Source organism: Elgaria multicarinata, chromosome 4 (assembly GCF_023053635.1).
Source record: "Elgaria multicarinata webbii isolate HBS135686 ecotype San Diego chromosome 4, rElgMul1.1.pri, whole genome shotgun sequence".
NCBI classification, from domain to species: domain Eukaryota; kingdom Metazoa; phylum Chordata; class Lepidosauria; order Squamata; family Anguidae; genus Elgaria; species Elgaria multicarinata.
The window spans coordinates 116,562,528-116,577,719 of record NC_086174.1 but is presented as its reverse complement, the minus strand read 5'-3'; the positions used below and the strand labels follow the sequence as shown (position 1 = coordinate 116,577,719).

At 42.6% G+C, this 15,192-nt stretch overlaps 1 protein-coding gene across 9 annotated transcripts in view; it reads right to left on the bottom strand.

Moving 5' to 3' along the window:
- Positions 1–15,192, bottom strand: part of DST (dystonin) — a 391,150-nt gene that overhangs the window by 265,313 nt on the left and 110,645 nt on the right. For all 9 annotated transcript variants that reach the window (XM_063125032.1, XM_063125037.1, XM_063125036.1 and 6 more), the window contains one exon: positions 13,235–13,296. In XM_063125032.1, the coding sequence (XP_062981102.1) occupies positions 13,235–13,296 (62 nt within the window). The remainder of the gene's footprint in view (positions 1–13,234; positions 13,297–15,192) is intronic.

The following is a 15,192-nucleotide window of genomic DNA, read 5'->3' as shown; positions in this document are numbered from 1 at the left end:
GGCCAACATGTAGGGCTTCTCAAAAGGCAAAGCAATGTGGAAAGGGCCTTCTTGGTGGCTGCTCCAAGGCTTTGGAACTCCCTTCCCAGGGAGGCTAGACTGGATCCCTCCTTGGTATACTTCCAAAGGCAGGCAAAACCTTTTTTTCCGGCAGGCCTTTGGGAATAGTCTGGACTTTTGCTAACACACTGGATTTTTTATTTGTCATTCACCTTTTAATCTTTTAAATATTTTAATACTATAGATGCTTTAATTATATTTTTAACTTCTGTATATTTCAATTTAATTGTTTACGTTTTAATTCTGAAAAGCTGCCTTGAGTTCCATTATTAGGGAAAAGGCGGGATACTACTACTACTACTACTACTAATAGCAACAGCAACAACAATGTGGAAAGGCCTGAGGATAGGAAGTTTGAAAATTATTGGCTTACACATATGAAAGTGTACATACACATACATACATACATACACACACACACACTAGTTATCAGCTGAGGCCTAGCTCTGAAAATCTGGTTGGTTGGCACAAGGGACAGGGCCTTTTTAGCACTGGCACACTTACTATGAAATTCCCTCTCTAAAGAGGTTTGGCAGACTTGTGTTCTATTAATTTTTAGAAAGAAAATGAAGACCATCTATGTTCTAGTAAGCATCTGGAGAGGTTGCTCCAAAAAAGTTTCAAATTGCTTTAAGGACTCTACTGGTAAGCAGCAGCAGCAGCAGCTATAGCCCTTTAATATCTTCAATTACTGTTTTGGCGCTAACCTGAGGGCCCATTGGAACACTGCATAGGTAAAGTAAGAGAAAGCGCCAACATTCTGTTCACCTCTCAATGGTCCGCCAGCAAAGAAATAGAACCCACACTGGGGATAAGTAGAAAAGGGGTTACTTAGATAGAAACAGGCTTGATTCTTAAAACTCAGGATTTCCAGGGGCCAGACAATTGTGTTGCCTGTGGTGGAGCAACAAATCACACCCCCACCATACAAGTCTATGTGCATAGTACCCAAGGCCAGTCAAGTTATTTTGGCACCTGTTTATGAGTAAATTTAAAGAGCAACAATTGAGGACAATGTCCCAGAGAAGACAAATCCAACCCACTGCTGATTGCAGAGTATATACACACACACACTCAGGGGTTCTTGCAATATACATGCTCCTTCCCTCCACATACACCTCACCCATAATGATGGACATTTTGTTAGTAATCAAGCGTCAACAATGGTATCACTTCATCCATTCCTCTCCTGCTCCTCACCAGTTAAAACCATGTCATCCACTGTAGGAAATGAAAGGGTTAATTGAGTTTTAGGCTGCTTTTTCTGCTTTCTGTGAACTGCTGCAAGAGGATGTGGCGATGTCATCTGTCTCACACCTACCAGAATGGGGGGTAGTATGCCTGATGGGATTAGGTAAAGGTATCCTGTTTAGCCCACTCCTCTCACACAGGTTGTGTAAATGTATTCCACTCCCCTTTTTCTTTGTGCATCCCACCCCCTTCATTCCACTCCCCTTTTTCCATTGTCAGCTGACCCTATGTGAATAAAAGTGGTGTGCAAGCTCCGATCAGGGTCCGACCCGGTTCGAGTCGCACCTCAGTATACTGATACGTGGTGTCCTCTGCAGTGCTTTTTCTACGCTCGTCTTTCGTACCTAAGGTCAGGGACAAGAACCTGCCATATTTCTAACAATTTCTGGTGCCGTGACTCGGATCCGTCCCTGAGTGGGCTGCGGTAGTCCAAAGCTGCGAAGGCACGGTGGAAGAGAAGTCGCGACCGGCTGAGTTCAGCTGTCTCTCCAACGTGGGACCGCGCTTTGGAGCCCCGTAGAACCCACTGGTCGGAAACGGGCTAGGCTCGAGCCACTGCAGATGCGCCTAAAGGGTCGGCCGAGGGAACGGAAGGAGTGCACCGAGACCCGGTGAGTGTGATCTGTGAAACGCCAGACACATAGAGGGAGGGCAGGGTCTGCTTGTGTGGAGTTGATTGAAGGACACTAAGGAGACCTTCCGAGCAGGGTCCGACGGTCCGAGCGAGTGTGGAGCTCTTAGCCGTGGTTCTCTGATTGCAAGCTGAAAGGCGGATCAGGGCCGGCGAGGAGCAAAGCGATTGGCAAGAGTGTTTGGGAGCAGACCCTAGGACCCCGTCACGATGGGTGGTGCACAGTCCCGTTCAGGAGGGGAAACGCCTCTAGGATGTTGTTTGAAGAATTTTAAGGCATTTTGTGGTGATTATGGTGTTAAGATGAAGAGGGATAGGTTGCAGCACTTATGTGAAAAAGAATGGCCTGTTCTCTGTCCTTCTTGGCCAAAAGGGGGTTCTTTCTCCCCGGCACTTGTTAGCACTGTTCATGTTATAGTGACAGACGCAAGGAGACTAGATCAATTTCCCTATATCGATTCCTTGGCAGACTGTGGTCACCTCTAAGCCACCACCCAAATGGGTGTTTGCCTGCAACCCTGTCATGGTGATCCGTAGAATAAAACCTCAAGAAGAATCATTGAAACATTCTGTGAAAAAGGAAGTGTTTCAGCAAGGAGAAGATGATGTTCTTGTGCCTCCTCCATATACTATGCCCACGGCCCCCATGGCATCCGCATCAGGAGAGTGAATCTCTCGCTGGTACCCACTGCCCCACATGGCATGACTCCCAAACGCTCCTTAATTCTTGCCTGCTGGAGATTAAGTCCACGATATTGGCAAGAGCAAGAGTGCAGTTTCTGTCCGGGAAGCCTGGGGCCACTAAAAATGAAATTATAGCTGCCCTTCCTACACAAGACCCTGGTTGGGACGTGAATAGTGATGCAAGAAGAGAAAGGCACCAGAGATATTTTTCTCTGCTACTAGAAGGAATGCGAAAGTCAGCCAGGAAAGCCCCGAATCTCAGTAAGGCCCTTGATATCAGGCAGGAGAAGAATGAGACTCCAGCTGCCTTTTTGGAAAGGCTGAAGACAGGGTTCGAGGAATATACGGACCTTGATATGAGCCTACCAGAGAATTTGCATTTAATGACTATGCAATTTATCGGGCAGGCTGCCCCAGATATTCGGAGAAAGCTCCAAAAGACTCCGGGAGCTCTGAGATTGCCCCTGCTGGCCTTACTAGAGATAGCAAGGGGGGTGTTTGAGAGAAGAGACGAAGAAGAAGAAAGGGCGAAGGAAAAGAGAACTGTGAAGATGATAGCAGCATTTTAGAAGCAAGGAGAGGGGCAGAAGAAGGGACCAGGTGAATTGTGAAGCCAGACCTTGAGATGTTTGTGGATGGATCCAGCTTTGTTAAAGATGGACAGAGATATACCGGATGTGCTGTAATCATGATTAAACCCGCTCAAAAGTACCTGGAGAAATTGCCCAGTAAATATTCAGCTCAAGCAGCTGAGTTAGTGGCATTAATGAGAGCCCTTGAACTTGGAAAAGGGCAAGAAGTGAACACTTATACAGACAATTTGTATGCATTTGGGGTTTGCCATGCCCATGCTAGACTTTGGTCCACTCGGGGGTTTGTGTCTTCAAATAGACAGCCTGTACAACACCAGAGTTTGCTAGAACAACTGCTTTTGGCTGTCAAGCTTCCAGAAAAAGTCTCCATAGTGCATGTGCAAGCACACGGGAAGAGCATTGATCCATACCTTCGAAAAGGAAACCAGCTAGCAGATGAGGCAGCGCAAGAGGCCGCTAGAAAAAGAGCTGACCGTGATGGACCTCCCAGAAAGATAGAAGAAGCTCCCAGATAGAAGAATTTATATCCCAGAGGCCTTAGTGCACCCCCTTGCTGTAATGATTCATGCCCAGTTGGGGCACCCGGGAATGACAGCCCTGATTGAATATGTTAAAAGGCAAATGTTTTGCCCAGGGATCACCATGGCAGCGAAGCGGGTCACCCAGAGTTGTCAAGTATGTCAGAAGGCTGGACCTTCTGCAAAAGAAGTGCCACCAAGTGGTCAGCTGCTTGCATATTACCCTTTCCAACTAGTGCAAATTGATTTTGCTGAGCTCCCGCCCTCCAAGGGATATAAATATCTTATGGTTATTGTTTGCCAGCTTACGGGGTGGGTAGAAGCGTTTCCTTGTAGAAACTGTACAGCTCGCATTGTGGTTGTTAAACTGTTACAAGAGATTGTCCCCAGGTATAGAGTATCTGAATGTTTAGAGAGTGACTTAAAGTCTCATTTTACTTCAAAAGTAACACAGGCTTTTGCACAAGCTTTGCAAATTGAGTAGAAGCTGCATGCACCCTGGAGGCCTCAGGCCTCAAGGCAGGTTGAAAGAATGAATAGGACTCTGAAGAGCACGTTGCAAAAATTACAAATAGAACTTCAGATGTCTTGGGTAGAGGCGTTACCAATAGCCCTGACAAAAGCTCGAATCATGCCCAGAAAGGGGTTGGGGGTGTCTCCCTTTGAGATGCTTTTTGGATTTCCACCCCCCCATTCCCTGGCCACATTCATTTGGAGTTACATGGGAGATAGGAGACAGCCAATTACGAGAACACTTAACTGGCTTGCAGTCCTGTCTTTCACAGCTTCGAGAATATGCAGTGACGACCCAGACACTTCCCTTGGATGCCCCCTTGCATCAATACAAGCCAGGAGACCGAGTGTGGCTGAACAAGTAGAATAAAGTGACTTTGGGGGAGTCTTGGGAAGGGCCATATGTGGTTGGACTGGTGACGCATGCCTGTATAAAATTGCTAGGATCAACTAAGTGGACACATTGTAATAGGTTAAAGCCATACATCCCTGAGGACACCAACGTAGGTCCCTCTGCCACAGTACCGGAAGCTGACAGAGGTCCCACACAAGAAGCCAGCAAGGAAAAGACATACACGTCAAAGCACCTTGGGAAGGCTAAGCTTAAAATCTGTACCTATGAACAGTAGCACACAAGAAAATCTATTGAGGTTTGCAATTGCGAAATCATGAGAATGTGGGCAAAAATTGTGTTGTTCCTTACCATTCCTTCCCAGGTATATGCTCTTGAGTATAAAGAAAAACATCTATGAGAGAAAAATGCATATTTTCAGGATATTAAGCAATTGTCAAAAACCCTAAATGTATCTGATTGTTAGATGTGTCTGCATGTTCCACCGGGAAGGGGAAGAGTAAAAGATTGGTAGTGCATGCAATCCCCTTTAATTATTCATCATAGGTCACAATCAAAAAAAGGCTTCGTAATCGAAGGGAAGTTAACTCTCCCTTAAGATTTAATTGAGGGACAGAGGTTGCTAGAAGAATAATTCCAAGAGTGGGAGTTGCCTTTAACTATAGAGACTTACACCTATTATCCAATTAGACGGAGAGTTTGTTCAATGATACAATTTCTAATGTTAAAATGTTAGCCAAGGAACAAAGTGAAATTAAGAATGTGGCCTTACAAAATCGCCAAGCCCTCGATTTTATTTTAGCCGCGAAAAGAGGTGTGTGTGTTTTGATCAAGTCCCATTGTTGTATGTATATTTCTGATTATGCACCAAGTATTGACCGCACTATCCATCATATGGAAACGCTTATTCAAGAAGGTCCTTAGAAGAACGAAAGAAGTGATTCTATCTTTTCTTGGCTATGGTCATGGTTGCCAGATATTAGATGGCTTCGCAGTCTGGTTCCCATAGTGCTCATGGTGTTATTATTGTTTCTTTTATTGCCATGCTGTATTCCCTGCCTTACTGTTTTGATTCGTAATGTGTCTGAGTCAGTCACTCAAAAGCAAATAAGAATTACCTACATGGCCCTAAGCCAGCAAGATCGAGACTCGAGAAGAAAATACACCGTGATACCTCGTGAAAGTAAAACAGATAAGTGAGACTTCACATCATTTTAAAGAAGAAGTGAGTCTCAAAGGGGGGATTGTAGGAAATGAAAGGGTTAATTGAGTTTTAGGCTGCTTTTTCTGCTTTCTGTGAACTGCTGCAAGAGGATGTGGCGATGTCATCTGTCTCACACCTACCAGAATGGGGGGTAGTATGCCTGATGGGATTAGGTAAAGGTATCCTGTTTAGCCCACTCCTCTCACACAGGTTGTGTAAATGTATTCCACTCCCCTTTTTCTTTGTGCATCCCACCCCCTTCATTCCACTCCCCTTTTTCCATTGTCAGCTGACCCTATGTGAATAAAAGTGGTGTGCAAGCTCCGATCAGGGTCCGACCCGGTTCGAGTCGCACCTCAGTATACTGATACGTGGTGTCCTCTGCAGTGCTTTTTCTACGCTCGTCTTTCGTACCTAAGGTCAGGGACAAGAACCTGCCATATTTCTAACATCCACCTTACCCCTAGGGATATTATTATTTTTTAATAAAAAATATTAACTAAAACAGTTCAGCCATTATTTCTCCCCATGCTATCCCAACCCACTCCCCCACAAATAGTTTTAAATCCACTTTAAAATAAGGATTGCTAACTATTCTGATATGTGTCTGGCTCTAAGGAAACTAAAGGCCCAACCAGTCACCCAAGAAACACATATTGTGTATTAGCCATTAGCGTGGTGCCAGCTACTTAAGCTGGTTACTAGTTACGCTTCAATGGAATGGACAATTTGGTACATGATAAAAATCAATAGAATTTTGCTAATTATTTCTATCCAGTGAAGCTTGTTGTCTCTTATTTGTTCTTTTTCAGACATCTACAAACTGCTCTGTCTGTACTACATGCTGCACATACGGAGTATTGAAATGTTTACATTTTTTCACAACTTCATTTGATAAAATCAGGTAAGGGGTGAAATATGTCCCATAGTAGAGCTTTTATAATGTGTGGAGGGTTGACATTTTTCAGAATTTAGTTTTCAATAACCATTGGAAAACAAAATAAAAGCCTAGCAGAGCCCATTGTTGAGAGCACTATATAGGCAGTGTAATATAAACTGAGCACAATAAATAAGCAAACCAAGACAACTTTCCCCCCTGTTTCATTCTTCTTGTGATATACTTTTGCTAGATACATGTTAACTCCCTCTTCCAGCTGGTGTGTGCCTATATATATGGAGGGCTTCCCAAAGCACCTTTTAAGCTTCCATTTTAATTGAGTGCTACCACATCTGAGATCCCTGCTGTGTTCTGTTGCCATGTAAGACCTGAGGCAAACAGAGAGGCCACAGCAGGAGGGATATGCAGATATACACTTCCACCCTATCGAAGCAATGCTCCCTTTGATCCTTTCCAGTAACTATCAAGATAATTGCCTTGCCTCTTGCAGGCATGTTGTTGCATTTTTAAACTGTACATAATTTTATTTAGGACTTTGTTTCTTGTTTGCAAAGTAAATCTTTCCTGCTCCTTCTGTCCCAAAGAAAATTTGCATTAGGTTTAAGCTGCTGAAGAATCCAATGGCAACAGACCCACACTATCTGTTTACAATTCCCACCCCCACATATATACTGTATTTTAAAAAAATGCCAAAATAAATTTGTCTTTAAGATGCTTTGTTATTTTGGCTGCAATAGACAAACGTGGCAACCCTCTGGAAATCCACACACCGGTTTGCCAAATATAACGTTGCTATTCCATGTGATAGCAGCTATACAATACAAGGAGCTTTGTGCAGATGGCGCTGTTTCCCCACTCTTTACTTGTTCAGTTTTGTCCAAAGAAAACAGGCATCAGTCCTGCTTTGCAAGACAGAAAAGGCAAGAAAGCTGCCTGAAAGTGTAATTCCATTTTATTTCTTCACTCTATTTGGGTTTGTCACTTTCAGTCACACTACTATTCCATATTCTATGTAAATTCACAGATTTTCAGGTTCCATCTACAGGATCTTATTATTAAATAATCAAGAATTCTTATATCCATTTTAAATATTCCCTTCTTCAAGGAAATAACTTTTTGAGCAAATATTTTCCTTAGTACAACTATACTCAATATATATCTAGTGCGCACATAAGGCAGTTTCAATAAATCTAATAATAATAATAATAATAATAATAATAATAATAATAATCCGACATATACATTTCTTGCTTGATCATCTGTATATTCATTCTTTTATAAACTTCTCCCAATTCCCGTGATGTGCATAACTAGTAAAATGCAGTGTTAATGGCATCATATATCATCAGGTTCAAAGACAGACTTGTGAAACTGCTTTTACTTCTTTGAAAATGTGTTCTTCCAAAATGCCAGAATGAATAGATAAATAAATAAACCAAGCAACCCAGAATGTACATGAAAGACACTTTCATGTTATACTCCGGCTTCAGGCCCACACTGTAATAAGACTGGGATAGTAAAAATCACCATGGAAAAGAGCAAAGTGATTCAAGGAATCATAGGAGAATAGTAAGTTAGCAAAGACCCCCAAGTGCCATTTAGTTACATTCCCTTTGCTGTGTTACCCTTTGTTGTGTTACTATCTTTAGAAAAGCAATACAAGTGCTCCAGCAGGGACACAGTCACTCTGGTAATCACTTCTGTAAAAACTAAAAGCAAAAAAGGACTCTTTAAAATGCCAAAATAAATGTGGGTTGTATCTGACATGTTTCTTGTCATCAGTGACATCCTGGGTGGCCGTGACAGTTGCATAGTCATCCTACACACAGCAGTCTCACAGTAACCGAGGCACAGCTGAAGGGAAAATCAGATTTTAAAATGAACCTTGAACAGCTTGAGGACTGGACAAATAGCAATGGGGAGAGGACAGGTTTCCACACGGAAGATGCAGGCAGAGGAACATATAAGGGGATAGATAATAGAATGAGACATGAATTACCTTACCCCCTTGTGTGAGTTTCTGCAGCAGAGTGCAGGAAAAAAATCTGCCTGTCCAAACAAACCCTTGGAATATTTGTGTAGCATAACCATCAGCACAGACATCCATTTTAGCCACATATCTGCGCATGGGGTGTGTTATCATTTTTATTTGGCAGAATGACACAGATAACTAAGCGACTCTGTGGTAAGAAAAGTTACCCCGGGATAATTTGGTCATTTCTATGGATCCTATCTCTGGATGGAAACACTCCAACCAGCCAAAAGTAGTGGGCCTGAAAAATTTTGTTCTCAAATATGGGGGCAATGACCAGATTCAGAAGTAAATCAGGAGACTGGGGCCTTAGCTAGACCTAAGGTTTATCCCAGGATCATCCCGGAGTCGTCCCTGCCTGCTCCCGGGATCTCCTGTGTGTCATTTACATGGACAGGGATGATCCTGGGATAAACCTTAGGTTTAGCTTCATGGGCTTGGGATCGTCCCGGGGTCATCCTGTTCATGTAAATGACACACAGGATATCCCGGGAGCAGGCAGGGACGACCCTGGGATAATCCCGGGATAAACTTTAGGTCTAGCTAAGGCCACTCTCTTACCTTCTTTGGTTAGCTTTAATTATGGTGCAGCATTACATCTGCATCAGTGTCAGCACAGTTAGTTTCGAAATCAGAGATTGAGCTCCAAATTACACGTGGGATCCCTTATCAGTTCTTCCAACGTATTTATTTTTCCTTAGAAGTAGTCACAGAGGGCTTTACATTCGATTGGAGTCATGGTGATACATGGCAGAGTGTTTAACCCTCTTCTCTGTGCCATTTCCCCAATATAAATTCTCTATCTCCATAAAATATTATTAGCCACCCTGGGAAAAATACATTTTTAGAAGAATGGTTTAGTTAGGAAAAGAAGGATGGTTTAGCTAGGAAAAGGGGTTAAAACTTCTCCACCTCACCCACTACTACTACAATCAAATTCAGAGGAGGTAGATGAAATATCTGGCTGGAAAAAAAAATCTAAATATAATTTGCTATTTAAAACAAAATCGTTCTCTGAATCTTTCTGAACTTGTATATTGATCAATAATGTTATATATTATTTGATGAACAAACATAGTTAATAACCATCTCTATACAAATTAAAATCATCATTGGTGAGTTTAACTGGACACTTCTTTTTGTCTTCATCTGCAAATACTCACAGCAGCAACTGAAAATTATAAACGAGGGGAAATCCAACTTTTCTAAATTACCGGAAAATAATATAATGTATATTAAATAATAAATATTTATCTGCTACTGTTTGTATATATACAGATAAAAGAGCCAGTCACTCCCCTTGGGATAAGTGGCACAGTTCACAATGGAAGCAGGCAACACGCCAATATTTTTTCAAAGCTTAATCTGCATACAGCAATATTGTACAGATAACAAGAAACAGTCCGCTGAATAATGTATCAATTAATTTTAAACCCTTCAGCTGATTTTAGCTGGTTAAATAATCTTACATGTTAATATCTTGGAAGGACAAATAATAAAATATTAATCAAAGATTATGCTAATCATAAGTTAATTGCAAACAATCCACAACAAAGAGAATTAATTAATATATTAATAATGTTAGCCTGCTAAGTTATTAATACAAAGGAAAAATCTGATTAATTTAATGTCGTTAATTTGAGCACCACCAAGGATACCAATAACTGTGCATGCTTAATTAAGCATATCTATCTTCAACCTGATATGGCTTTCTTTTCTACACATTGACCCATAGCTAGCAGGCATAGAAGTGCATCTCACATCTAGAAATCACAACAATGGGCCGGGGGAGAATGTATCTAAAGGACACTACTCTAATGAAAGTACCCTTCGGGTACAAAGTTATACTAGAGTTCCACCAGAGTTATATAGTGGTGGAATGGCCAAAATGGGGCAGAATGTAGGTAGAATGAGTGGTAGCACAGGGGAGGAGCACACATGCCAAATCCTTTAACTTATCAATTCAAATCTAAACCCCTGTCGATGGCACAAATTTCCTCCTGAAGTGTTCTTTTTTAAAGCACCCCTGGGTCAGTGAAAACATCACCACAACAGAGCACAGGGCATGGTGTAGCTCAGTACCAATCACGGCACACTACCACCAGTATATAAGCCATAACGCAGATGATAGGACGAGTGGCATGGGGCTATAAGCTCCATCCGACGAGCATTTTACTGCACGCTCGTTACTGGGCATCTGCCTCTTGCACATCTTCTGCCCCTTCTGGCCTTCGTTGTGCCACAACCCCCACCCCCCCGAGAAAGTCCGATTGCTGCTCTCTCCTACTGGACTGAATGGGGATAATTGCGACGTCGGAGTGGCAACAGTGAAGGGACGGGAGACGCACGTTTGACCTAGATGTGATGGGGCTATATGTTTCTCCGGCCTAATGTTATGAACATTTTGTGCTCACAAGAGGGAGAGGAAACAAAGAGGAAATGGCTTCATAACACACAGGTGAACTTAAGCAGACTGCTAACACCTCTCTGCCTAGAAACTTGAAAGGCACCTTTTGCCTTGGGACTCCAGAGGCAGACACCAAACTCTACTCCAACTACAAAGCGCCCCACAGATCTAAGCATGTTAAGAGGGAAACACATGCTGCAAAGTGTAACTGCTGCAACTGTCTTCCACTCACCTTGTCATATGTGAATACTGCATCTTGTCTGAATTGTATTGCTCTAACATTCCTCCATCCGCTACACACACACACACACAAAAGCAGGGAGCAATGTTTCCACATGCAAAGGAGGCATTCATTCTCACAAGCAGGCAAATTTTCTGTTGGCAGAGGCCAAGCACTCCACTCCAATAATTTCCACTGCTCTTTCTCCCACAGGTACAGGCTACATCCATTCCATGCAGACCAGGAAGGAGGACCACGCTGGCAGTCCCCATCCCCTACCCCAAGAAAAAGTTTAATGTGAGGCAGGTCTCAACTTGCTTTCAACAACAAGACATCAACTCCTGAGCACAACAGGAGTTCCTCTGAACATATACAGAATGCATTTCAGTCACCACTCAGTAGCTACTGACCAATTAGGCCCGGCTTCCACATCATCAGGTAAGCCTTTTAGGCAGGCTTCAACCTTTTCCAACACCATTCTCCACCATAAATGAATTCACTTCATTCATGAAAACTGAAACATTTCTGTTTAGTACTTGTTAACACAAATTGTTCCCAACATATCTCATATTTACACATTTAGGATTGCAATCCTAAGAATACTTACATGGAAGTAACCTGTATTGAAATCAATGGGACCTGCCTCTGAGTAAATATGCTTGCTTAAGATTGGACTGTTATTAACGGGTTCATTCACTAACGCTATGAATATTAGCAGAGATGAAGCACAATTTCTCTATCAATTAGGCAAAAATAAATTTAGAACATCTCCATAGCCCTTTTCAGGCATTAAGAACCTATTAGAATCTCGTGAGGGAGACTACTCTAGTTGGTCCTTGCGGCATAACAAACCCTTCTACTAGGTCCGTCTCATAAACCTTTCTCAGGCCAAGCACTACCACTTGAAAACCTGAGGGAGGGTTAATTAAAACCTTTCTCCTTCCTATGAGGGAAACAGGTTTAACACAGGTTCTGCTCTAAATATACTGTGGGTATAATATGGGGTGGGTGTTTAATAACTGTAAGGCAGGTAAATAATGCCAAGCTGACATGTGGTATTTGTTAGCTAACAAAATAATAATGAGTTTATTGTTATTTAAAAACTTTAAATAAAAATATAATACTTTCAATCCTGCCTAATCTAAACTCTCCATACACCAACCACTTCTCTCTCTTTACACTAATCCTACGTCCCTAGAATGTAAACTCTTCTTACTTTACAAATAAGAACCACAAGAAAATAAAACTTAAACCACACTCTCACTCACCCTACTCCCTCACAAACTCTCAACACACTCCTTATGTACTCTTCTTCTCCCCCTACCTATTACATCATAAACCACACTCACTCAGTTCTAACATTCTCTACTTATCAGACATACTAATCCAGACATATACAATATAATCAATTGTGGGGTAACGCCACAGTCCTATTCCTTCTATCGTGTTCCCATAATTCAACTCTGTTGCCCCCCTCATGTTGGAAGAGTAATTTCCGCAGTGGGGAGCCTGCTCTACTCATGTAGGCTCTCCGTGCAATTTAAAACCCAGCATGATCAGGGTTCTAAATCATGCAGGAAGCGTACACAAGTAGAGCAGGCTCGTTGCCATGGAAATTACCCCTCCAACATATGGAGGAAGATGGAGATCAATTATGGGAACATGATAGCGGGACAGAACCAATGAGTGTGGTCCCGCTCTCTCCCTCTTCTACTCATGTGGTGAATGAATGCCTGAAAAGGGTTCGTGAGACCTTCAGTATATGATTTTACCAAGTTCCATTCTACCCAAGCTCATATCTGTAAAATAACAACAGCTGTTATGAACCCCAAAGAAAGCATTACACACGATGAACATGCATGTGAACTGACCTTCATAAGATGCTGGTTTATCCATTTTGTGAATGTTTTCTTTTGTACTTTGTCCCGCTCATCTGAGGAGGAGAAGAAGAAAAATCTCAGTATTTCTAAAAATGGCACTTACTAAGAGTTGCAGGTGCTATGTTGAAAACTCTCACATTACTTGAAGAGGGGGGAAAAATAAGGAGAAGGTGCAATTAATTATTATGAGCTTATTTGAAGGTTCTGTTACAACCAGCTATCAGAAATCCAGCTGTTCAGTTAAGCAAGAGAGAGAGAGGAAATGAAAACTAAATACGCTGATGAAGGGGGGGCTCTGTTCTGTAGAGAAGGGTGCTGCTCTGTAGAAAACACAAATTTATTGTATTTGGAGTTAGGGTTGCCCAGATGATTTTTTAATTATTATTGTTAATAAAAGAGTTTATATCATATTTTCCTATCAGTTCTGATATTCAAAATGGCCAAGAACATAGATAATAAAACAATCCATTAAAAAGCTGAACAAACTTTAAAAACATTCATGCCACCCCCAGATAAACACCATTGCTGGTATCCCTTTAATAACAGTATCAGCCAGCAAATATGCAAAATATCTGCTAAAGAGCCACTGTCGTGTTTCTCAGAAAACTCCTGCTTTCGATGGGAGGCAAATGACTGAGGCTTGCTAAGTAATCCACAAAGCTTTTATTAAACAACAAACGTCTCTTCTACCTGAAGAGAGTCTAACCTCTTGGAAACGTCCCCCTAGGCAAAACTATGCAAACTAAGCAAGACAATTGTCCGCTCAAGAAGAATAGGAAGCCACTTCCCAAACGCCCATAGCTTCAGAGAGCCTGGTGCGGAGGCAGGTTCTGGCATAAATGAACTGACTTTCTCACGCCTTCCTTCTGTGCCATACATTTGAGCTTCTGGTGTATCCTAGCATCAGCTAGTTTGTCGGGACGCTCAACCCCGGAAGAAACCTCACTTCCCACTGAGTATGTAGGATTTGGCCTTGAGGAGATACGCTCTGGCGAGGGCTGACTCCCAGCTGGGGAATCGCCCGTGAGAGCTTCCTCCCCCACTGGTACAGTCTGGCTGGTGTCTGGCGCTGTGTCTGAAACATCTTCTCCCAAAACAGGGGCAGTAGGGTTAGATATGACAGCCACGTTTTAGCCATACGTTGAAAGGCAGTCAAACAATGACTAGGCAGGCCTCTTTAAGAGAGGCTATTTTATAGACAAGATGCACTGACTTGAAATGCCCATTCTCACAAGCCCAACTGAAAACCTCAGGCTGCAAAGAGCCAATAAGCAGGGCCTTGGTTCAAGGGTGCAGGTATGTTTGGGGGAAAGAGATCCTTCATATAATCTGGCCTGAGGTGACTTAGGGTTTTGAAGATAAAAACTAGTTCTGTGACTGCCATTTTGTTTCCGAGTCCAATTCAATGTAGATGAAATCCCGTTGAAATTATACACTCCATCTACCTGGCTCCTGTCAAAAGTCTGGGAGCTGCAGACATTATAGTGGGAAAGCAAAAACCTTTTAACTGCTACTGGTCACTGATCTATGTTTCACGCTGGGTTATAGCTGCTCTTTCCCACGGCCACTTGAAGCCTGTTAAGCATTGCCAATTCCTTCTCTACCTCCCTACAAAACACAGGAAGGAGGGAACGATGCTGGAGTGAGCATATGAAGTCGCATAAGGCTGCTTCCTCTATCTCCACCCCTTCCCTCCACGTGATTGCCCTTAGAATCATAGAATAGTAGAGTTGGAAGGGACCTATAAGGCCATCGAGTCCAACCTCCTGCTCAATGCAGGAATCCACCTTAAAGACAGATGGCTGTCCAGCTGCATCTTGAAGGCCTCTAGTGTGGGAGAGCCCACAACCTCCATAGGTAGTTTCCCCCATCTCCACGCTCAGGTTTCCGAATGTGGAGAAGTAGCCAGCGCATTCTCTCTGTGCTGGCTACGAAGGGGAGGGGGAGAT